We start from the raw sequence: 18973 nt of genomic DNA, 5'->3' as shown, positions 1-18973 counted from the left end.
GAGATGTGATCAATGGTAAAGCACCCCTGGATTAAATCCCCAGTACCGAATTAATTAATTAATAATAATAAAAACTTTTCAGTCATCTGTACATTCCTTGTTCACAGCAGGAAACTGAGGCCCAGACAGAAGGACTTGAGCCCAGGGTCACTGGGCTGCTTGCTGTCACTCACCTTTCACACTGCTCTCATGGAACCTCTGCTGGCTTCCCTCCCCTGCCCACATGCGCCCTGGTACCCTGTCTGCTTCTCCAGCAGCTGCCTTGGTGGAAACCAAAAGACGCAGGGTGGGGAAGGGCGGCTCAGAGCAGCTGCTCTTCTCAGGAAGCTGACACCAAGGCCAGCCGCTCAGCAACAACTTGTGGCTTTGCACCCAACCCTGGGGTCCCCGCCCACCTGGCGGCCACTAGCCAGCTCCCGCTGTCCCTTTTCCCCACTGCTTCTCACACTTCCCATCTTTCCCAGCTCTGTCCTTTCCTCCTGTCTCCCAGACCTGTTCCCCAAGTCCGCCCCCTCCCCATTCCTTTGGACCGGAGCCTCTGCTCTATCCAGCTTCCCGGGTGCCTGTCAGTGGGGCAGGCCCAGGTCTGAATGAGGTCTGATCCTCATTCCCTCTCAAGGGTGTTGAGGCATCAGTGCCAGAGTACAGTGATGACGACAGGCTTTGGGGTCTACCATATAACCCCCCTGGGTCAGAGCGAGCACAGTGGGAAATGAAGCGACACTCATTCCATGACTTGGGGTGACCCCCGCCCCCATCCTGAAACAGTTATCCCTCCCCTCTGCCATCAGCACATTCTGTAGCCTCTTGGGTTACCTGGCTGCCTGAGTGTCCCATTTTCCTGTCAGGATTCCCTGTCAGGGATGGGGGGGCACTGAAGGCTGTGTTCCCAGAGGCTGAGCTTGAGCGATGGGGGGAGGCGGTTTAGGGGAGAGACAGGCAGTGCTGGCTTTGCTCACCGGGCCCTGGACACTAAATCCCTTGTTGATGGCTGCAGCAACCCCTCCCTAGGGTAGGGTTACCATCTTCAGCCCTGTCCCCTTGACCCTCTCCCCTCCCTACTTCCCCTTGTCCCTCTAGAACTACTTCCTCTGGTCCCCAAAAGATGTTCTTCCCTGCTTTGGTCCCCTGAAGGCTTGGAGTATCTTTGCTGCTACTCCCACAACACACTAGGTGAGACAGTAGGCAGGCACTGGAAACAGGTTCAGGGTAGATAAGACTGAGATGGAAAGAGGGTGTGACTGAAACAAAGAGCCAGGCCCCAGAGTGGAAGAGGACGAAAGGGAAGAACTGGGGGGATGAGTCTGGGACTGGAAATTCAGTCATCAGGGGAAGTTGAGGCCATTGGGGGTGGGGTCAGTAGCAGAAGATAATGAAGTCTATCCTTGCCCCCCCCAGGGCCAGGCCACCTTTGCTTCCCTCATGAGTGACATCTCAGGCTGCAGCCCCACTGTTCCCCTCTGTCAGCAGAAATATCTCTCTCTTCTGACCCCTCCTGCTGGAGTCTCAGCCAGCCAATCCCTGACCTGGGGGAGGGGGGAGCCTGGCCCCCCCCACTCTCTCATAAGGACCAGCTGGGGGCTGGGGGGGTGGCCGGCTGCCGCAAGTGGGACGGGGGTCAGAGCTTCGTGGAGGGAAGGAAAACCTGGGGGGGGGCAGGCGAGAAAAAGGAAGAAACCCAGACTATAGGCAGGTAGAAACACTGAGGAAGGCCCCCAAGCCTGAGAGCCCCCAAAAAGGAACACACCGCCCCCTGGCCCCCAAGAAGGGAGCACAATGGAGGCTGCGCATGCCAAGAGCACAGAGGAATGTTTGGCCTATTTTGGGGTGAGCGAGACCACGGGCCTTACCCCGGACCAAGTTAAGCGGCATCTGGAGAAATACGGCCCCAATGGTAAGTGTCCCTTGGAGAACAGATTGGTAGCACCCACATGCATACCTGGAGCTGCTCCTCCAGAGTATCCTAGGGATATGGTCTGATGGTTGCAGCAGGGAGATACTGAGCAAACTGGGTCTGAGATGTGGAGTTTGGGGAGGTTTTACGGGATGACCTTGTGAACCTCAGGTGCCCTGTTGGTGGCCTTAGCCACAAACTCTTGGGCGTGGGGGCCATGAAGCTGAACCCCAAATGAACATGTCCTTTTCTCCTTTTTCCCTGCATAGAGCTCCCTGCAGAGGAAGGTAAGTACTGGAAGCCCTGAGCCCTCATAAATGACCCACCCTTCTCCCTGCCATACCGACCCCACACTCCTTTCCAAAAGGCAAAGATCCCCTTCCCAGACATTGCAGTACCCAAGGCAGAAGTCTCCAGGCACTTTCTCCTTGAGGCGTCCCACCCTTGAATAACTGCCCACTATTTTGAGGAGCCTGCCTTTTGGACTCCGGGCAGCTCCCTCTGCCATTCTCTCATACAAGCCGCCTGCCCATCATCCTAGGGATTCAGGACACTACACTCCCTGGACCTCAGCCTATATGCAAAGTCCCAGAGTTCCATCCTTTGGATCTTAACCCGGGGGACCCTTCCCCTTGCCTCTCCCTTCCCCCCTCCCAGGGAAGTCCCTGTGGGAGTTGGTGATAGAGCAGTTTGAAGACCTCCTGGTGCGGATCCTTCTGCTGGCCGCCTGCATCTCCTTTGTAAGTGTAGGAGCGCATCTGGGGGCTGGCTGGGGTGTGATGGGGGATCAGGAGTCTGCTCGCGGCGGAGGTTAGCAAGGCTCCCGGTCGCGGATCCTCTAGTCCAAGCCCTGAGCATCCTTATTTTCCAGAACCAGAGTTGAGGGGGGCTGAGTGCTGATTCGCGCCCTCCGTCCTCCCCCGCACCCCGCAGGCAGGTTTTATTTTAAGCTGTAAGCCTGTTTCTCAGCCAAAACACTGAAGTTAAGCCACCCTCGGAGCTTCAAGGGCTTCGAGGGCTCGGGTTACCCCGCTAGCGCTGCACTCGGGGCTCAGACGCCCGCGCGCTGAGGCTCCTGGGCAATGACCACTCCCGACATGCCCCGGGCCACTCCGCTCCACCAATCACAGAGCACCCCAACGCCCCTGCCCCGCCCTCCCCGTTCTCTAACGCTGATTGGTCAAGGGAAAGACTCGGCTCAGAGAAGCGGGAAAGCGCTGCTGGTGCGAGGGTGGTTCCCGATGCGCCCCCAACGCCCCAACTCCTCATCTGTCTCTACGAGTCACCCCCACCCCAACCCCCACAGGGCTGGAACCTGGGACTCCTCCTCACCCACCCAGGCTGACACCCCTACCCCTTCTCCCCCGCCCCAGGCCCCTCACAGCCGCAGGGCTACCCCACCCCTCTTCAGACCCCTGCCACCTCTCCTGCCCTGAGGGTTCTCCTCCAGTGTCCACGGACCCTGCAGGTGGCTCCTCCGCAGACACCATCCCAGCAGGCCACCCTGTATTTCGGACTTTCTTTGACTTCTTAGTCCTGCTGGAAGATAAGGCTCTGGAGGCTTAGAAGCCTCCCTGTCCATTGGTCTCCTTAATGGAGGCCCTACCGCCCCTGAGCGCAAGCTGGCAGGGCCTCCCTTCTCAGATTTGCTCCTTGACATTTGCCTGTGGCTGTTGCCTGGCAGTGGCAACAGCTGGGGCGGGGTGTGTACAGGAGGCGGGTAACACTATCCCCCCTCCTGCTCCCTCGTGAAATTGGAGCTTCCTTACCTCGCCTGTGGGGGAGGGCTGCGGGTGGGCTGGGCGCCTGCCTCTGAGGACCACAGGGTTTTTCCTATGGGTTTTGGCTCCCCTGGGATGGATGTGGCTGTGGGGGTAGTTGGCCTGGGTGTCCCCTGAGCTTTGCTCCCAAGCCAACAATTCAGTGAGGGAAACCTGAAAGCACTCGCAGCTAATCCTGAAATTGTGCATGTCTGTGCTGGCCTATTCAAGTTGAATCACCGCAGTGGCCATTGCTGATGCTCTGAGTGGGTAGAACTTCCCACAGACGTGGGCTTGCAGTCCCTTTGTGTCCCCTAAGCTCCTGCACAGGGACCTCTGCAGTGGTACCTGGAACCCTTCCACTTCCTTTCTTTGCCCAGGTTGGGGGGAGGTTTTTATTATCTATTATTCTCCCTTGTCCTGCTCCCCAGGTGCTGGCCTGGTTTGAGGAAGGTGAAGAGACCATCACCGCCTTTGTTGAACCCTTTGTCATCCTCTTGATCCTCATTGCCAATGCCATCGTGGGGGTTTGGCAGGTTAGCATTGACCCCTCCCCTTTCCTCTGAGTCCTGACACCCATCATGAGGCCCATCCTTCCTCCAGTCTCCTCCTCCTCCTTGGCTTCCCTGGGTCTTCCTGTTCCTGTGGTCCTCTCACCTAGTTTGTAAATAGGATGGAGTGTTGGAAAGAATTGAGATCCACTGTCACTTGTTCACTGTATGACCCTGAGCAAGTTCCTTCATATCTCTGAGTCTCAGTTTCCTCATCTGTAAGATAGGGCCAATAATCCTGTCCCTCAGGATTGTGGTGGAATTGAACAGGATGAGCGTGAAAGTGCCTGGTGCACAGTAGGAGCTCAGTGGTCTAGTTTGGTTTCCTCCTCCTCTTATCTCACCACCTCTACTGACCTTGTCCCTGCTTCCTGTTTTTCTTTTTTTTTTTTTTTTCTCTCTCTCTGCTCAAAACTCTCTTCCCTGTTTTTAGCCATAGGTGACAGCTTTTTTAACACACACACACACACACACACACACCTGTGGGGTTTTGTCTACTTGCTGTGCCCAGATGGAACTACATAACTCTGCCTATGATGGTCTTAAGTCCCCTAGAATCTGGGTCCCTGCTCCTCCATCTCTGCACCCCTCACCTGTGACCTACAATCCTCCTAAACCAGTCCCCTCCCTCCCTACTCTCCTCTTCCCTCTGATGACCCTGCCCTCCTCCACCTGTGTCCCTCAGGAGCGAAATGCAGAGAACGCCATTGAGGCGCTGAAGGAATATGAACCCGAGATGGGGAAGGTCTACCGGGCTGACCGCAAGTCAGTGCAAAGGATCAAGGCTCGGGACATCGTCCCCGGGGACATTGTGGAGGTGGCCGGTGAGTGATGGGAATGAGTGGTCCAGGATGGGAGGTCTTGGGTCTGAGGCCAAGAAGAAGGTGGGGTGGCTTCTCCTTCCCAGACTCCTTAAGAGGTCACCCCAGGACATTGCAGCCACAGTAGTCAGAGCCTCCGCAGGAACAGCCAGTCCTGTCCCTGAGTCTGCAGGCAGACCCCCTGCTCCCCCTCCTCTCCCCCAGCACTGCAAGCGACAGGTGGAACCCAGTCTCTGCCAACGGCCCCGTCTCCACCCCCTCGTGGGGCCTGGCTTCCCTCTCCTTCCACCCACCCCCAAGCTTGGTCAGCTTTCAGTCTTGACCTCTCAGTGCCCTTGAGGCCTCTCAAAGGGGAAGGAGCGAGGGTAGAAGGGAGGAGGGGAGCCAAGGATCAAGCCCCCGACCATGTAAGGGAAACTCTGGTCCCAGCTCAGAGCACGGGACCTGGGAGGAGGGGAGCTCAAGGAGGGCCCCGCCCCCAGCAAGGGACACTTAATGCCTTCCCAGGGAGGGGTGGGGGCCGGGTGGCTAAGATTACTGGGATTCTGCCCCCTTCAGCGGTTTTTATCTTTGCCCTGCGCAGGCCTTCCCGCGTCTCCAGGCCCCTGGCATGGGGAAGGTATCTTTCTAGGCCTCCTTCCCTTCACCAGACACCCATGTCACCACCACGGGAAACACAGGGAGGAGGGCAGGCAGGCCAAGGACCCCGATGCTGTCCTGCCCCGGTGACAGTTTGGAGTCAGCGCCATGGATATCTATAAATATCACCGGGGCTTGGGTGACAGGGTGTCAGACTCCATCACTGACCGCCTCCCTCCTCCGTCTGCTTCCTCTGGCCCAGGAAAAGGGACCTTAGAAACTGAGGGAAGGAGAGACAGTGAACCCTGTCCCCTGGGCCATCTGTGGGACCAGGGTAGAATTAGACAGAGGCCCTGGGAACTGTTCAGCCTCCCCCAAAGGTCTCTGAGTCTGTGGGGCATCTGCCTCTCAGCTCCTCCCAGGTGCTTTTGGTGTGGGGGCCTCCTACCTGGGCACCTCCCTCGCCCACCACAGCCTTCTGGCTCTCCTGTGGGTTTTCCCATGGCCCTGAGCCTTGTTTCCTGCAGACTATCCTCCTCTCCCCTCAACTTGCTCACCCCTGGCTCCCACATGCCCCCAGATGCTCAGGCCTGGCTGCCAGGTTCTGATGTGTGATCTCCTCTGTGACCACGGGTGCGCCTTCCTTTCCTCCCACATCCTCCTTTGACCTCCCTCGTGGGCACTCCTCTCCTACTTCACACTCCACTTTTTCTCTAGTTTGACCTTGATATTCTCAACTCTAGACTTCTTCCTGTTTCTTCCTGCCTTCCCTGACTGTCCGCTTCCTGTTTTGCCTGGTGCTACTTCTCTCCAACGCAGCCTGTTCTCTGAGTTACCTTCTTGCCTTGCCCTCCTCAGCTTTCTCACCCTTGTCTCCCTCTCTGTCCAGCTTTAGCTGGATTGTCCCTGATTTTCCCCTTGGTTGTTTTAATGAACACATACTATGTGCCAGGAAATACACCAGGCCCTCCCTTCCCAGGCTGGAGCTAGTGGGAAGAAAAGAATTCAACAAGGGGGGCAGAAGGAATGGTGCTATACAGTGGGAGGGGTGTGCTTGCTGAGGTGGCAGGAGCATATGCCAAGGGCCTGAGGAAAGCCCGGGGTGGATACCCAGACCTGAGGATGGGTGAGGTGAAGAGTCAAACATGGACTGGGTTTTTCTTAGGAAGGAACACAACTCCATTCCCAACTGATCTCACTGTTCTCTAATCTCTCCACAGTGGGGGACAAAGTCCCCGCAGACATCCGCATCCTCACCATCAAATCCACCACCCTCCGGGTTGACCAGTCCATCCTGACAGGTCCGCTGGCCGGGGTGGGAGGACATACTGAGGGAGAAGCTGGGTGGACAGGGACGAGGTTCCAGGTGGACAAAGTAGAACAGCCAGCCACAGGCCTCCTCCTGGCTGGCCGTAGCGAAGACAGCATGGCTCGGCCTTCGCTCTTCCACAGGGGTCATGGGGGAGAGCTGGATGTTCGTGCCCACTCCCCATATGGCCTTCAACCCACCCCTTCCACACAGGCATAGGGACACACATACCCAAGAACTGTCCTGTCTCCTCTAGAAGCTCAAAAGTGCCCAAGTGAGAAGCCATAAGATTCTGCGACAAGGTGGAGGGTTCAGATGCTCTTCAAACCATGGCTGCTTCTCCCTTTACTGGGGGGAGAGGGGACTGTGGACATTACTTTAGGTCCAAGAAGGCAAAGATGCCTGAGCCCCTGCCATTAGGGAGGAGGAGGCCATATCCCAGCCGGGGACAGCCCCTCCTCCCAGGAGCCTGCTCTACGGTACAGCGCCCTCCACATTTACCAGCTCATTTGATTTGTCTCAAGTGTACCCCATCTTGTCTGCATTTCAGGGAGCAGGTGGTTAACCGATCAGAGTCAGGTGAAAGCCCTTTTCCTCTAAGTGCCATGGAGTTCCGTTTGCCCTGCCCAGCTTGTTCCAGAGGCCAGACTCCCTCCAAGAAGGCTGCCTGGTCCTGGCAACCTTGTCCTTCTGAGCAGGGAGGGACTTAGGGACAGGAAGGCAAGGAGAAGAACATACTGTCATCTCAGTGTCCCCTTGGCCCCTTCTCTACAGGCGAGTCTGTATCTGTCATCAAGCACACAGAACCCGTCCCTGACCCCCGAGCTGTCAACCAGGACAAGAAGAACATGCTTTTCTCGGTGAGCGATCCAGGGCCAGCTATCATGCCCTCAAGCCGAGGGCCTGGTTTGGGAGAGAAACGTGGTGGCCTGAGAAGAGCTGAAGCCCTCTGACTGGGCGGAGGTGGCATGAAGATCACCTGTCGCTTCTTCTTCACCTACCCAGGGCACCAACATTGCTGCCGGCAAGGCCTTGGGCGTCGTGGCCACGACTGGTGTGAGCACTGAGATTGGGAAGATCCGAGACCAAATGGCGGCTACGGAACAAGACAAGACCCCACTGCAGCAGAAGCTCGATGAATTTGGAGAGCAATTGTCTAAAGTCATCTCCCTCATCTGCGTGGCTGTCTGGCTCATCAACATTGGCCATTTCAATGATCCTGTCCACGGGGGATCCTGGTTCCGTGGGGCCATCTACTACTTTAAGATTGCCGTGGCCCTGGCTGTGGCTGCAATCCCAGAAGGTATGGGGCAGCCTTTCTCTCTCCTTCCATTTCCTAATATCAGTGGCAAAGACTCTTTTGCACAATAAAGTAAACAGTGACAGTTCCAGGGGTTAAAAGTTGGTATCTTGTTGGTTGTGGTGGCGCATGCTGTCATCCCAGCGACTCAGGTGACTGATGCAGGAGGATGGAAAGTTCAAGGCCAGCCTCAACAACTTAGCAAGGCCCTCAGCAACTTAGCGACACCCTGTCTCAAAATAAAAAAAGGAAAGGGCTGGGATGTGGTTCAGTGGTTAAGAGCTTCTGGGTTCAGTCCCTGGTACCACACAAAAAAAAAAAAAAATACAAAGCTGATCGCCTTGGGGTCAGTAGGTACTTAGCTGACCACTTGAGGTCTCCCTCCTGCCCTGCACTGACCCTGCACCCGTCTCTCCCCTGACAGGTCTTCCTGCAGTCATCACCACCTGCCTGGCCTTGGGTACTCGTCGGATGGCAAAGAAGAATGCCATCGTGAGGAGCTTGCCCTCCGTAGAGACCCTGGGCTGCACCTCTGTCATCTGCTCCGACAAGACCGGCACCCTCACCACCAACCAGATGTCTGTCTGCAAGGTCAGGAGCAGTGTGGGCAGAAGAGAAGCCTGTTCTGGGGGTGAAATGAGCCCTCCAAACATGGGGTGATCCCTTCTTCGCTGGCAGCTTCTCTGCCTGGCCTGGAATATGCTCAAAGAGCAGAGGGGTCCATCCTGCCACTCTGAAAGGGACCAGTCAGCCAGTACGCTAGGGCCACCATCCCCTGCCAGTCACGGCTGCATGTCCTCGCATCCTCTGTGACAGCCCCTTCAGGGGAAGGGCTCAGTCACGCAGTTTTTCAGAGGAGGAAACTGAGGCTCTGGGAGTCAGTGGCCGGCTGAAAGATGCACAGGTAACGGGTGGCACAGCTGCATGCTGTTGTCCCTGCCGCTCAGGAGGCTGAGGCAGGAGAGTCCCTGAGGCCAGGAGTTTGAGGCCAGCCTGGGCGACATAGCAAAACCCCATCTCAAAAAGACAGGCAGCAGATCTGAGGGCCAGACCCAAGTCTGTGCAGCCCTCAAGCTCCTTCCTGTGTATTACCTGCCTCCAGAGAGCTCGGGTCACGGCCGCCCCCAGCAGGCCCAGCCGCGCCCATCCTGGACAGCATTTCCTTCCCTCTCTTTTTTCCTTCCTTCCTTCCTTTTTGTGGTTACTAGGGTCAAACTCAGGGTGCTGGAGAAGCACTCCACCCCCAAGCCACATCCCCAGCTCCTGAGCAGCATTTGTGAAAAGAAAACTTTTTTTTTGTACTAGAGATTGAACTGAGGAGCACTTAACCACAGAGCTACATCCCCAACATCTTTTTGTTTTATTTTTTGAAAATTTTTTAGCTGTAGATGGACATAATATCTTTATTTTTATTTATTTATTTATTTATTTATTTATTTATTTATTTATTTATTTATTTTTATACCGTGCTGAGGATTGAACCCAGGGCCTCATGCATGAGAGGTGAGCCTCTACCACTGAACTACAACACAGCCCCCAGCTCCTTTTTGTATTTTATTAGAGATAAGGTCTTGCTGAGTTGCTTAGGACCTTGCTAAATTGCTGAGGTTGGCTTTGAACTCTCAGTCCCCCTGCTTCAGCCTCACAAGCTGCTGGGATTACAGGCATACGCCATCGTGACCCGGCTTAAACTGAGAATTCTTAATCTTTTCTGTGTATTAGATCCTTGGCAGTTGGACTTCTCAATATAATGTGTATGTTTGTATATATAATATTTTTTTTTCTTTTTTGTGGGGGCTACCAGGTATTGAACTCAGGGACACTCAACCACTGAGCCACATCCCAGCCCTATTTTGTATTTTATTTAGAGACAGGGTCTCACTGAGTTGCTTAGCACCTCACAATTGGTTAGGCTGGCTTTGAACTCAAGATCCTCCTGTCTCAGCCTCATAAGCCACTGGGATTACAGGCCTGCGCCACTGCACCCAGCTCTTTTCTTTTATAATGCTGGGAATTGAAGCCAGGGCCTCATGCTTAGTAGGCAAGCATTCTACACCCCTGAGCTCCTCAGTGTAAAATTTTGAATATGTAAAACAAAATCCACAGAATTCTGTTTTAGAAGTAGGAAAAAAAAAAAAAAACCAGCTAGGTATGGTGGGGCATGCCTGTAATCCCAGCAACATGGGAGGCCAAGGCAGGAGGATCATAAGTTTGAGGACAGCCTCAGCAACATAGCAAGGATTTCAGCAATTTAGCAAGATCCTGTTTCAAAATATAAAATAAAAAGGGCTAGGGATATGGCTCAGTGGTAAAGCACCTCTGGGTTCAATTGCCCGTACAAAAAATAAAAAAAGAAAGAAAAGAAACAGAACAAATACATAGAATTACAGAAGTAACTAATGATTGAAATGATTGAAATACAGTTATCTATCTATAGGTATATAAATATATATATATATATTTGGGGGCGGGTACTGGAGATTGAGCCCAGGGATGCTTTAGCATGAGTTACACTCCCAGCCCTTTCTATTTTGAAACAGGTTCTCACTAAATTGCTCAGGCTGGCCTTGAACTTGAAATCCTCCCTCCTCAGCCTCTTCAAAATATTTTAAAAACATGTAATTTGGTAACATGTGTTTATTTATTAATGCATTTAAATAGTGAGCTCTGGCAGCAGGTTTAAAAATTATAACAATGTTGAAGTGGTGACGATGCTCTTTTGAGAGATCCGCAGCAAAGGTAAAGTGACAGGAAGCAGCTGTGATTATATATTTTTTAAAAAATACTATTCCTTGAAGACCAGCAGACTGACATTTTATATATATATATATATATATATATATGTAACTTTATTTTATTTATTTGTTTTTATGTGGTGCTGAGGATCGAACCCAGGGCCTTGCACATGCGAGGTGAGCGCTCTACCACTGAGCCATAACCCCAGCCCAGCTGTGATTATATTTATGACAAAGTTGAAAGTTTAGTTTGGGGGATTTTTGGTTTGTGTTTTGAGATAGGTCTCTGTAATGCTGTGGCTTGTCTTGAACTCCTGGGTTCAACCTCAGCCTCCCAAGTAGCTGGGACCACATTCAGATCAAAGTCACAGGTTTTACTAATTCTTTTTTTGTGTGTGGGGGGCATACCAGGAATTGAACTCAGGGTCAGTCAACCACTGAGCCACATCCCCAGCTGTATTTTGTATTTTATTTAGAGACAGGGTCTCACTGAGTTGCTTAGTGCCTCGCTTTTGCTGAGGCTGGCTTTGAACTCATAATTCTCCTGCCTCAGCCTTGTGAACTGCTGGGATTACAGGCTTGTGGCCCCGTACCCAGCTAGGTTTTACTAATTCTAATGTAGACTACCAACCCCAAACTGAAAGGAAATGCTTGCTATATGTCAGAGACAAAATAAAAGATGTAATTTTTTTTTTTCTGAGTAAGTTCACAGACTGAGAGGTTGACTATGGACCCTAGGTAAAGAATCCCTGCCCTAAACAGAGCTCTGTGGAATTGTCTGTTCTTTTTTTTTTTTTTTTTTTTATTGTTGGTTGTTCAAAACATTACATAGTTCTTGATATATCATATTTCACATTTTGATTCAAGTGGGTTATGAACTCCCATTTTTACCCCGTGTACAGATTGCAGAATCACATTGGTTACAGAATTGTCTGTTCTTGACATAGAAATTGCTGCTCTATAGAGCTGGGGTTTAGCTCAGTAGCAGAGGGCATGCTTAGCAAGTGTGAAGCCCTGGGTTTGATCCCCAGAATGGGGTGGGGGTGGGGAAGGTACCTGCTTTGAGGAGTGAGGACTATGTGGTCAGATCAGGGCAAGAAAGGCTGTGCCCTTGACCCCTTGTGGAGACCCACAAGAGCCCTCTTAGCATCTGAAAGCTTTGGAGAGGCCAGCTGTAGAAATGATGGATTCCACTTTGTCTAACCAGAGTTTCCCAGGAACCTGGGAAAGCATTTTTCTTCTCAGGAGTGACAAACCCAGTCCCCCCTGGAGCTTGCTGTGGGATCCCTGGGCTGCTGCCCTCTGGAAGTCATTCCTCCTCATCCCTCTAATGCACAGGCTTCAAAGCCAGGCCACAGGCTTGTGTACCTTGGCTCCTGTCCTCTTTCATAAAAACAAATTAATTGCTGACATTTGAAGAGATGAGATTGCATAGAAAAGTAACCTGAATTTCTAGCTCTTCCTGCAAAACTGGAAGATCTGGCCAAAAGGGACTGGAACTGTAGGTGGGCAAGGTGCTCACGGGTGGATTCGCTGCAGTCCACCCCATACCTTCCCGGACTGCCCCGTTTTATTAACTGATCTTCTTTAGCCCCGACGTGGCCTGCAGTAACTTTTGTTTGAAGTCCATGGAGACAGAACGTGGAGAATGATTGATTGCTAAGCCATGGCGGGGCGGGGGATACAGGGAGGAACCAGGGAAGGATCTGGAGGGAGATGCCAGGAAGTTTGCTCAGTCTGCTCGGAGTGTGGGGTCCAGGGGGTTGGACCTCGGGGCGTGGGCCTCAGTGCGAATGCCTGCCTTCGAGGAGGGGAAGAGGTGACATGGATGTGTGTCCTTCTCCCCTGCAGATGTTTATCATTGACAAGGTGGACGGGGACCTGTGCCAGCTAAACGAGTTCTCCATCACTGGCTCCACTTATGCTCCCGAGGGAGAGGTGTAAGTCACCAGGAGTCCCCAGCGCCCCTGTCTGCCCCCACCTCAGTTCTTGCCCTCCTCTCTCTCTTCCCTTCCTTTCCCTCCCGTTCTCCCTCCCAGCCCATCTCTGATCTCCAAGTTCACTGCCATCTCCCTGAGCCCTGCTCTCTGCGTCTCACTCCGGGTTCTTCTCCACTGTCTCTCTCCCTCCTTCCTCCCCACCCTGCTGCCAGCATGAAGAACGATAAGCCAATCCGGTCAGGGCAGTATGATGGGTTGGTGGAGCTGGCCACCATCTGTGCCCTCTGCAATGACTCATCCTTGGACTTTAATGAGGTAACCTCCCCACCCCCAAAGCGGCCCCTTCTTCCCTTCCAGCTGGCTCGGAGTCTGGGCCTCCTGAGCAGGCCCAGAGGGAGGGTCACAGGAAGGGGCAGGGAGCTGAGGCCACTGCCCCAGGGTTCGAGGGAAAGGAGTTCTTGGCTCCCTTCTCACTCCGTCCAAGTGGAAGGTGGGTGTGATGGTGGGGGCCAGGGCACCCACTTCCTCTTCCTCTTCTGCCCACCTCAGACCAAAGGTGTCTATGAGAAGGTGGGGGAGGCCACGGAGACAGCGCTCACCACGCTGGTGGAGAAGATGAACGTGTTCAACACGGACGTGAGAAGCCTCTCCAAGGTGGAGAGGGCCAATGCCTGCAACTCAGTGAGTCTGGACACCCCTCCCTGGGCCTTCGCTTCATGTCACACAGCCCCAAGCAGCCCCGGGCCAGGCACCCCGTGCTGGGACCCCAACTCTCGCAGGTGGACCTGCTGCTCTTCAGGGGAACCCACTGTCCCTGCAGTTAAATGGGTTTTTCTTCTGCCTGGCCACAGTGCCCTGGAAGGTCACTTCTTACAGTCATGTCCCAAGCTGAAATGGACAGAGGTGGATACAGACACCACATGGCCCATCCTGGCCAGCCCCCATTTCAAGCCTGATCCCTTTGTCTCTAGGAGCATACTCGTCCCATCAGATCTCAGGTCCTGATTTAGAACTGGGCATATGTGGCCATTGCACCTACAGGCCAGGACCATCCTTGTCCAGATGACCAAGGCCAATTCCGTTACACTCACTCGGAGCTCTTGCTATTAATATTGGCTGAATTTCCATATTGAGTCTCTTGAGGTGTTATTTTCCTACATCTCTCTCTCTCTTTTGTACCAGGGACTGAACCTAGGGACCCCTGAGCCACATCCCCAGCCCTTTTTTGTCTTTTATTTAGAGATCGGGTCTTGCTGAGTTATTTAGTGCCTCACTAAGTTGCTGAGGCTGGCTTTGAACTCGTGATCCTCCTGCCTCAGCCTCTTGAGCTGCTGGGATTACTGGCATGTGCCATTGCACACAGCTTCCTACATTTCTTCTGCCATTTCTTCATGAGGTGCTGGAGACTGAACCCGGGAACCTGAGCATCCTAGGCAAAGTTCCCCGCCATGTGCAAAATCTCATTGCCATTTTATTTAATCTAATTTTTTAAAAAAGTAAAAACAATCTAGGTCTATTGAAGATGATGATGATGATGATGATTTGGTACATGGGATGGAACCCAGGCATGCTCTGTCACTGAGTTATTCTCCCAGCCCTCATGTTTTGAGTCAGGGTCTCACTAAGTCACCCAGGCTGGCCTTGAACTTGTGATCCCATCTCAGTCTCCCAAGTCACTAGGATTACTGGCGTACAACACACACCCAGCCAGGGAAGCTTAATTTTAAAGATTTACAAATGATGATATAAATTCATTTTTACTTCATTTTTTGTTATTTTGACTTTTCTCTTATTTTTGGAGAGGTAGCCATGTGTATTTGGTAAAAAAAAAAAGCTTTCATTCATTTTTTTAAATTAAATATTTATTTTTTAGTTGTAGTTGGACACAAAACCTTTATTTTGCTTATTTATTTTTATGTGGTGCTGAGGATCAAACCCAGGGCCTCGCACGTTCTACGCAACCGCTCTACCGCTGAGCCCCAGCCCCAGCCCCCTTTCACTCATTTTTGAGGAGTGCTTTTTTCTGCATGCCAGGTATGAGGCCTAACCAACAATACATGCAATTATTTACATTTGAATTAATTAAAATTAAACAAAGATGAAAATGCAGTTTTTCAGTCACATTGACCTCATTCCCAGTGCTCAGTGGCCATGGCTCACCTGCTTGAACAGTGCGGACTGCCGATCTCTGTCACCTCTCAGAGTCCTGTTGGACCATACCACACAAGACCATCTTGTTTCTGTTGTGCTTTAAACCAGTCACTGTAACACTATGGCAGCATTAGCCTTGGAATTCTTTCCATTTGTACTTCAGGTATCAGCCTTAGCATTAGTCTGGGGGTCCACTGTGACCTCCAAACCCTTTTTAACTGTGTTAAGGGGCCTGGTCTCCTCTTTCCCAGGTGATCCGCCAGCTGATGAAGAAGGAATTCACCCTGGAGTTCTCCCGGGACAGAAAGTCCATGTCTGTCTACTGCTCACCGGCCAAGTCTTCCCGGGCTGCTGTGGGCAACAAGATGTTCGTCAAGGTCAGAAATTGGAATGTATTCCCACCCCTCTCCTTCTAATCCTGCCCCCTCTCCTGTGCCCAACCCCTCTCACTGTGTCCTGGCGGGCAGGCAGTGGTCTCTGAACGCTGTTCTGGTCTCCTAGGGTGCCCCTGAGGGCGTCATTGACCGCTGTAACTATGTGCGAGTTGGCACCACCCGGGTGCCCCTGACTGGCCCCGTGAAGGAGAAGATCATGTCGGTCATCAAGGAGTGGGGCACTGGCCGGGACACCCTGCGCTGCCTGGCCCTGGCCACCCGGGATACCCCTCCCAAGAAAGAGGAGATGATCCTAGATGATTCTTCCAGGTTCATGGAGTATGAGGTGAGTGGGGGAAGGCTCCGTTGTCCTAGACGTCACCAAGAGGCTGATTTCCCACTGCCTGCCTCCCTGCACCCTCTCATCTCAAACCGGTGGCTCTGTACGGGTCACGAAATCACAGGACACTAGTCTTCAAAAGAGCCCTAGAAAGCATCCAGTCCAGTGCTGCTCTATTTTATTGACCTGTGGTGCTGGGGATGGAACCGGGGCCTTACACATGCTAAGAACATACCGTGGCTGAGCTGCTCCCCAGCCTCCTGGGCTACGTTAAGTGTGACCAGTGGATGGTCTGCGACCAGGGGAGGGAGGCTCTCGCCCCAGGGGGGGAATCAGTGTCACTGCATGGAGGGGCTCGCTCATGGGCCTTCCATAACCAGGATGTCTCAAGGTGGGCATGAGCATTCTGGTGTAGGCCCCGTATTAGTCGTGGACTCTGAATGGCACCAAAAGCCCACTGCCTTCGTTTCACGGAGGGAGACTGAGGCCTGGCAGGTCACAGGGATGTGCTGGAAGTTGTGGGTCAAGAGGTGGCCCTGCTGATAGCAGAAGCCACTTGCTCTTACCTCTAGCATGTATTCTGTGAAGGGCACAGGGTGGCACTGTGGCTGGCCTGGCACTGCGAGGACCTGCAGGGACATGTAGGAATGAGAAATGTTTCTTGTCCCTGCTGAGGTCCAACACCAGGGCCTCCTCAAATTTTCCCCCCGCCTGGCTCGTGTCCGAGTCCCTCCCTGACCGCCGTCCGCTCTTTCCCAGACGGACCTGACGTTCGTGGGGGTGGTGGGCATGTTGGACCCGCCCCGCAAGGAGGTCACAGGCTCCATCCAGCTGTGCCGCGACGCTGGGATCCGTGTGATCATGATCACCGGAGACAACAAGGGCACGGCCATTGCCATCTGCCGACGGATCGGCATCTTCTCGGAGAGCGAGCAGGTGACGGACCGTGCCTACACGGGGCGCGAGTTCGACGACCTGCCCCTGGCTGAGCAGCGGGAAGCCTGCCGTCGCGCCTGCTGCTTCGCCCGCGTGGAGCCCTCCCACAAGTCCAAGATCGTGGAGTACCTGCAGTCCTACGACGAGATCACAGCCATGGTGAGGGCCCCGAGTGTCCACGGAGTCCGGCGCATGGGCGGGAGGACCCAAGCTCTGGGGGGAGAACCTCAAGGAGGGGTGTGGAAGGGGCCCTGAGCCCCCCTCTTTCTCCCCTCAGACAGGGGACGGTGTCAATGACGCCCCTGCCCTGAAGAAGGCCGAGATCGGCATCGCCATGGGCTCTGGCACGGCGGTGGCCAAGACGGCCTCTGAGATGGTGCTGGCCGACGACAACTTCTCCACCATCGTGGCGGCCGTGGAGGAGGGCCGCGCCATCTACAACAACATGAAGCAGTTCATCCGCTACCTCATCTCCTCCAACGTGGGCGAGGTGGTCTGGTGAGCGCCAGGGCCCGGTGGCGGGGCGGGTGGCGGGGCCTGGACAGGTGTGTGACCACCTCCTTCTGGCAGCATCTTCCTGACAGCCGCCCTGGGGCTGCCTGAGGCCCTGATCCCCGTGCAGCTGCTGTGGGTGAACCTAGTGACCGACGGGCTCCCGGCCACGGCCCTGGGCTTCAACCCCCCAGACCTGGACATCATGGACCGGCCCCCCCGGAGCCCCAAGGAGCCCCTCATCAGCGGGTGGCTCTTCTTCCGCTACATGGCCATCGGGGGTAAGCAAGATGGGGCCCCACCGTCCTTCCCAGCCCTTGGGACTGACCCCCTCCTCAGGACACCAGCTGCCCCAGTGCAGCCCCCCAGTTGGTCCTCTCCCTCACCCAGCTGTTACCAGTCTGGAAGGCCCTCCCGCGCTGGCCACCTCCTGGCCCTGACCCCTCCCCATCTTCCCACACAGGCTACGTGGGTGCAGCCACTGTGGGAGCAGCTGCCTGGTGGTTCCTGTATGCAGACGACGGGCCTCATGTCACCTACAACCAGCTGGTAAGAGGGGACAGAGAGCTGGGCCCTAGGAGGGTGGTGTAGAGGCCTCCACGGGACCTCAGGCTCCTGTCCCCTCCTCTGCAGACCCACTTCATGCAGTGCACGGAGCACAACCCTGACTTTGATGGCCTCGACTGTGAGGTCTTTGAGGCCCCCGAGCCCATGACCATGGCCTTGTCCGTGCTGGTCACCATCGAGATGTGCAACGCTCTCAACAGGTAGGGCCTCCTGCCCGCCCCAGTGCCATGTGGGGCCAGCGCCTGGGCCTCCACCCCCTGCCCTCCTCTCCTCACGGTCTCTCTCTGTGTCCCCCTCTGTGGCTCCGCTCGGCCCTTGCTGCAGCCTGTCTGAGAATCAGTCCCTGCTGCGGATGCCGCCCTGGGTGAACATCTGGCTGCTGGGCTCCATCTGCCTGTCCATGTCCCTCCACTTCCTCATCCTCTATGTTGACCCTCTGCCGGTGAGCCCCCTTCTGCCACCTGTCCCCCAGCCCCGGGGAGCCCACACAGGGCCTGTGGCTACTTGCACTAGAGGTGCTGACGAGAAGGTGGGACTGGCCGAGATGGTGCCTGGCCCCCTGCTCCCTCTCCACCTCCTCCCAAGAGGACACCTGCTTTCCTCACGGCTGCCGTCCCCACCCCCAGATGATCTTCAAGCTGAGGGCCCTGGACGTCACCCAGTGGCTCATGGTCTTCAAGATCTCCCTTCCGGTCATCGGGCTGGACGAAATCCTCAAGTTCATTGCTCGGAACTACCTAGAGGGTAAGGAGCGCCCCTCCTCTGGCCCCGGGAGCCCCAGGCCCTGAGCGCACCCGTTGCCCTCCGCGCGGCGAAGCGCGCCCGCCCCGCCCTCTTCCTTTGCAGGTGGTAAGTTCTCTGTGGCCCTGGTAGGACCAGTGTCCCCAGGCAGGGGCGCCCAGGCCCCTTCTCTACTCCAGCCGCTCCAGGCAGGGTCACTCTCCTGGGTGGCCCCCAGCCCGCTCAGCCCTCTTGGCCCGCAGGCCACCTCCCTCCTTGACACCAGCTCTCTCTGTCCTCTTGGCCATAGGATAACCGTCCCCCTCCTCCATGTCTTTGAACCCGTGTCACAGGTATCACCCTCCCTCCCTGCCCTCGCGCCAGCTGCTGCGCCCCGCCGCCTGCCCCTAGCCGCCCGCGCATCCCAGGTCACTTGCGCTCGCAGCTCCACCTGGAGCCACTGCCATTGCTGCCACTGCCGCGCTTCCACACGGCTGGTCTCTG

The 18973-nt window shown here is 54.7% G+C and overlaps 1 protein-coding gene and 1 long non-coding RNA gene across 3 annotated transcripts in view; one reads left to right on the top strand and one right to left on the bottom strand.

The window, feature by feature from the left end:
* The first annotated feature begins 1644 nt into the window (after nt 1–1644).
* The window catches only part of Atp2a1 (ATPase sarcoplasmic/endoplasmic reticulum Ca2+ transporting 1), a 17856-nt gene continuing 527 nt past the window's right edge, over nt 1645–18973 (top strand). Inside the window, exons 1-22 of one of the 2 annotated variants that reach the window (XM_046454573.2) lie at nt 1645–1894; nt 2164–2181; nt 2552–2634; nt 4086–4190; nt 4891–5029; nt 6826–6906; nt 7689–7774; nt 7920–8217; nt 8639–8805; nt 12801–12889; nt 13102–13204; nt 13439–13570; nt 15292–15417; nt 15542–15760; nt 16514–16849; nt 16968–17188; nt 17261–17463; nt 17646–17731; nt 17816–17949; nt 18074–18191; nt 18376–18493; nt 18780–18822. In XM_046454573.2, coding sequence (XP_046310529.1) covers nt 1777–1894; nt 2164–2181; nt 2552–2634; nt 4086–4190; nt 4891–5029; nt 6826–6906; nt 7689–7774; nt 7920–8217; nt 8639–8805; nt 12801–12889; nt 13102–13204; nt 13439–13570; nt 15292–15417; nt 15542–15760; nt 16514–16849; nt 16968–17188; nt 17261–17463; nt 17646–17731; nt 17816–17949; nt 18074–18191; nt 18376–18493; nt 18780–18784 — 2985 coding nt within the window. In that variant the 5' untranslated portion in view covers nt 1645–1776 and the 3' untranslated portion in view covers nt 18785–18822. The remainder of the gene's footprint in view (nt 1895–2163; nt 2182–2551; nt 2635–4085; nt 4191–4890; nt 5030–6825; nt 6907–7688; nt 7775–7919; nt 8218–8638; nt 8806–12800; nt 12890–13101; nt 13205–13438; nt 13571–15291; nt 15418–15541; nt 15761–16513; nt 16850–16967; nt 17189–17260; nt 17464–17645; nt 17732–17815; nt 17950–18073; nt 18192–18375; nt 18494–18779; nt 18823–18973) is intronic. The other variant, XM_046454572.2, reaches the window with a different exon arrangement.
* Nucleotides 14768–16631, bottom strand: LOC124099459 (uncharacterized). The gene is made up of 3 exons (XR_006853957.2): nt 16520–16631; nt 16321–16383; nt 14768–15391 (listed from the first exon to the last, which is right to left on the bottom strand). It is a non-coding gene; the product is annotated as an uncharacterized LOC124099459 (long non-coding RNA).

Source organism: Marmota monax, unplaced genomic scaffold (assembly GCF_021218885.2).
Source record: "Marmota monax isolate L192 unplaced genomic scaffold, Marmota_monax_Labrador192_F-V1.1 WCK01_AAM20220418_F8-fsc00086, whole genome shotgun sequence".
NCBI lineage: Eukaryota > Metazoa > Chordata > Mammalia > Rodentia > Sciuridae > Marmota > Marmota monax.
Note: the sequence above shows the minus strand (reverse complement) of the source record. Positions and strands in the feature narration are given on the sequence as shown.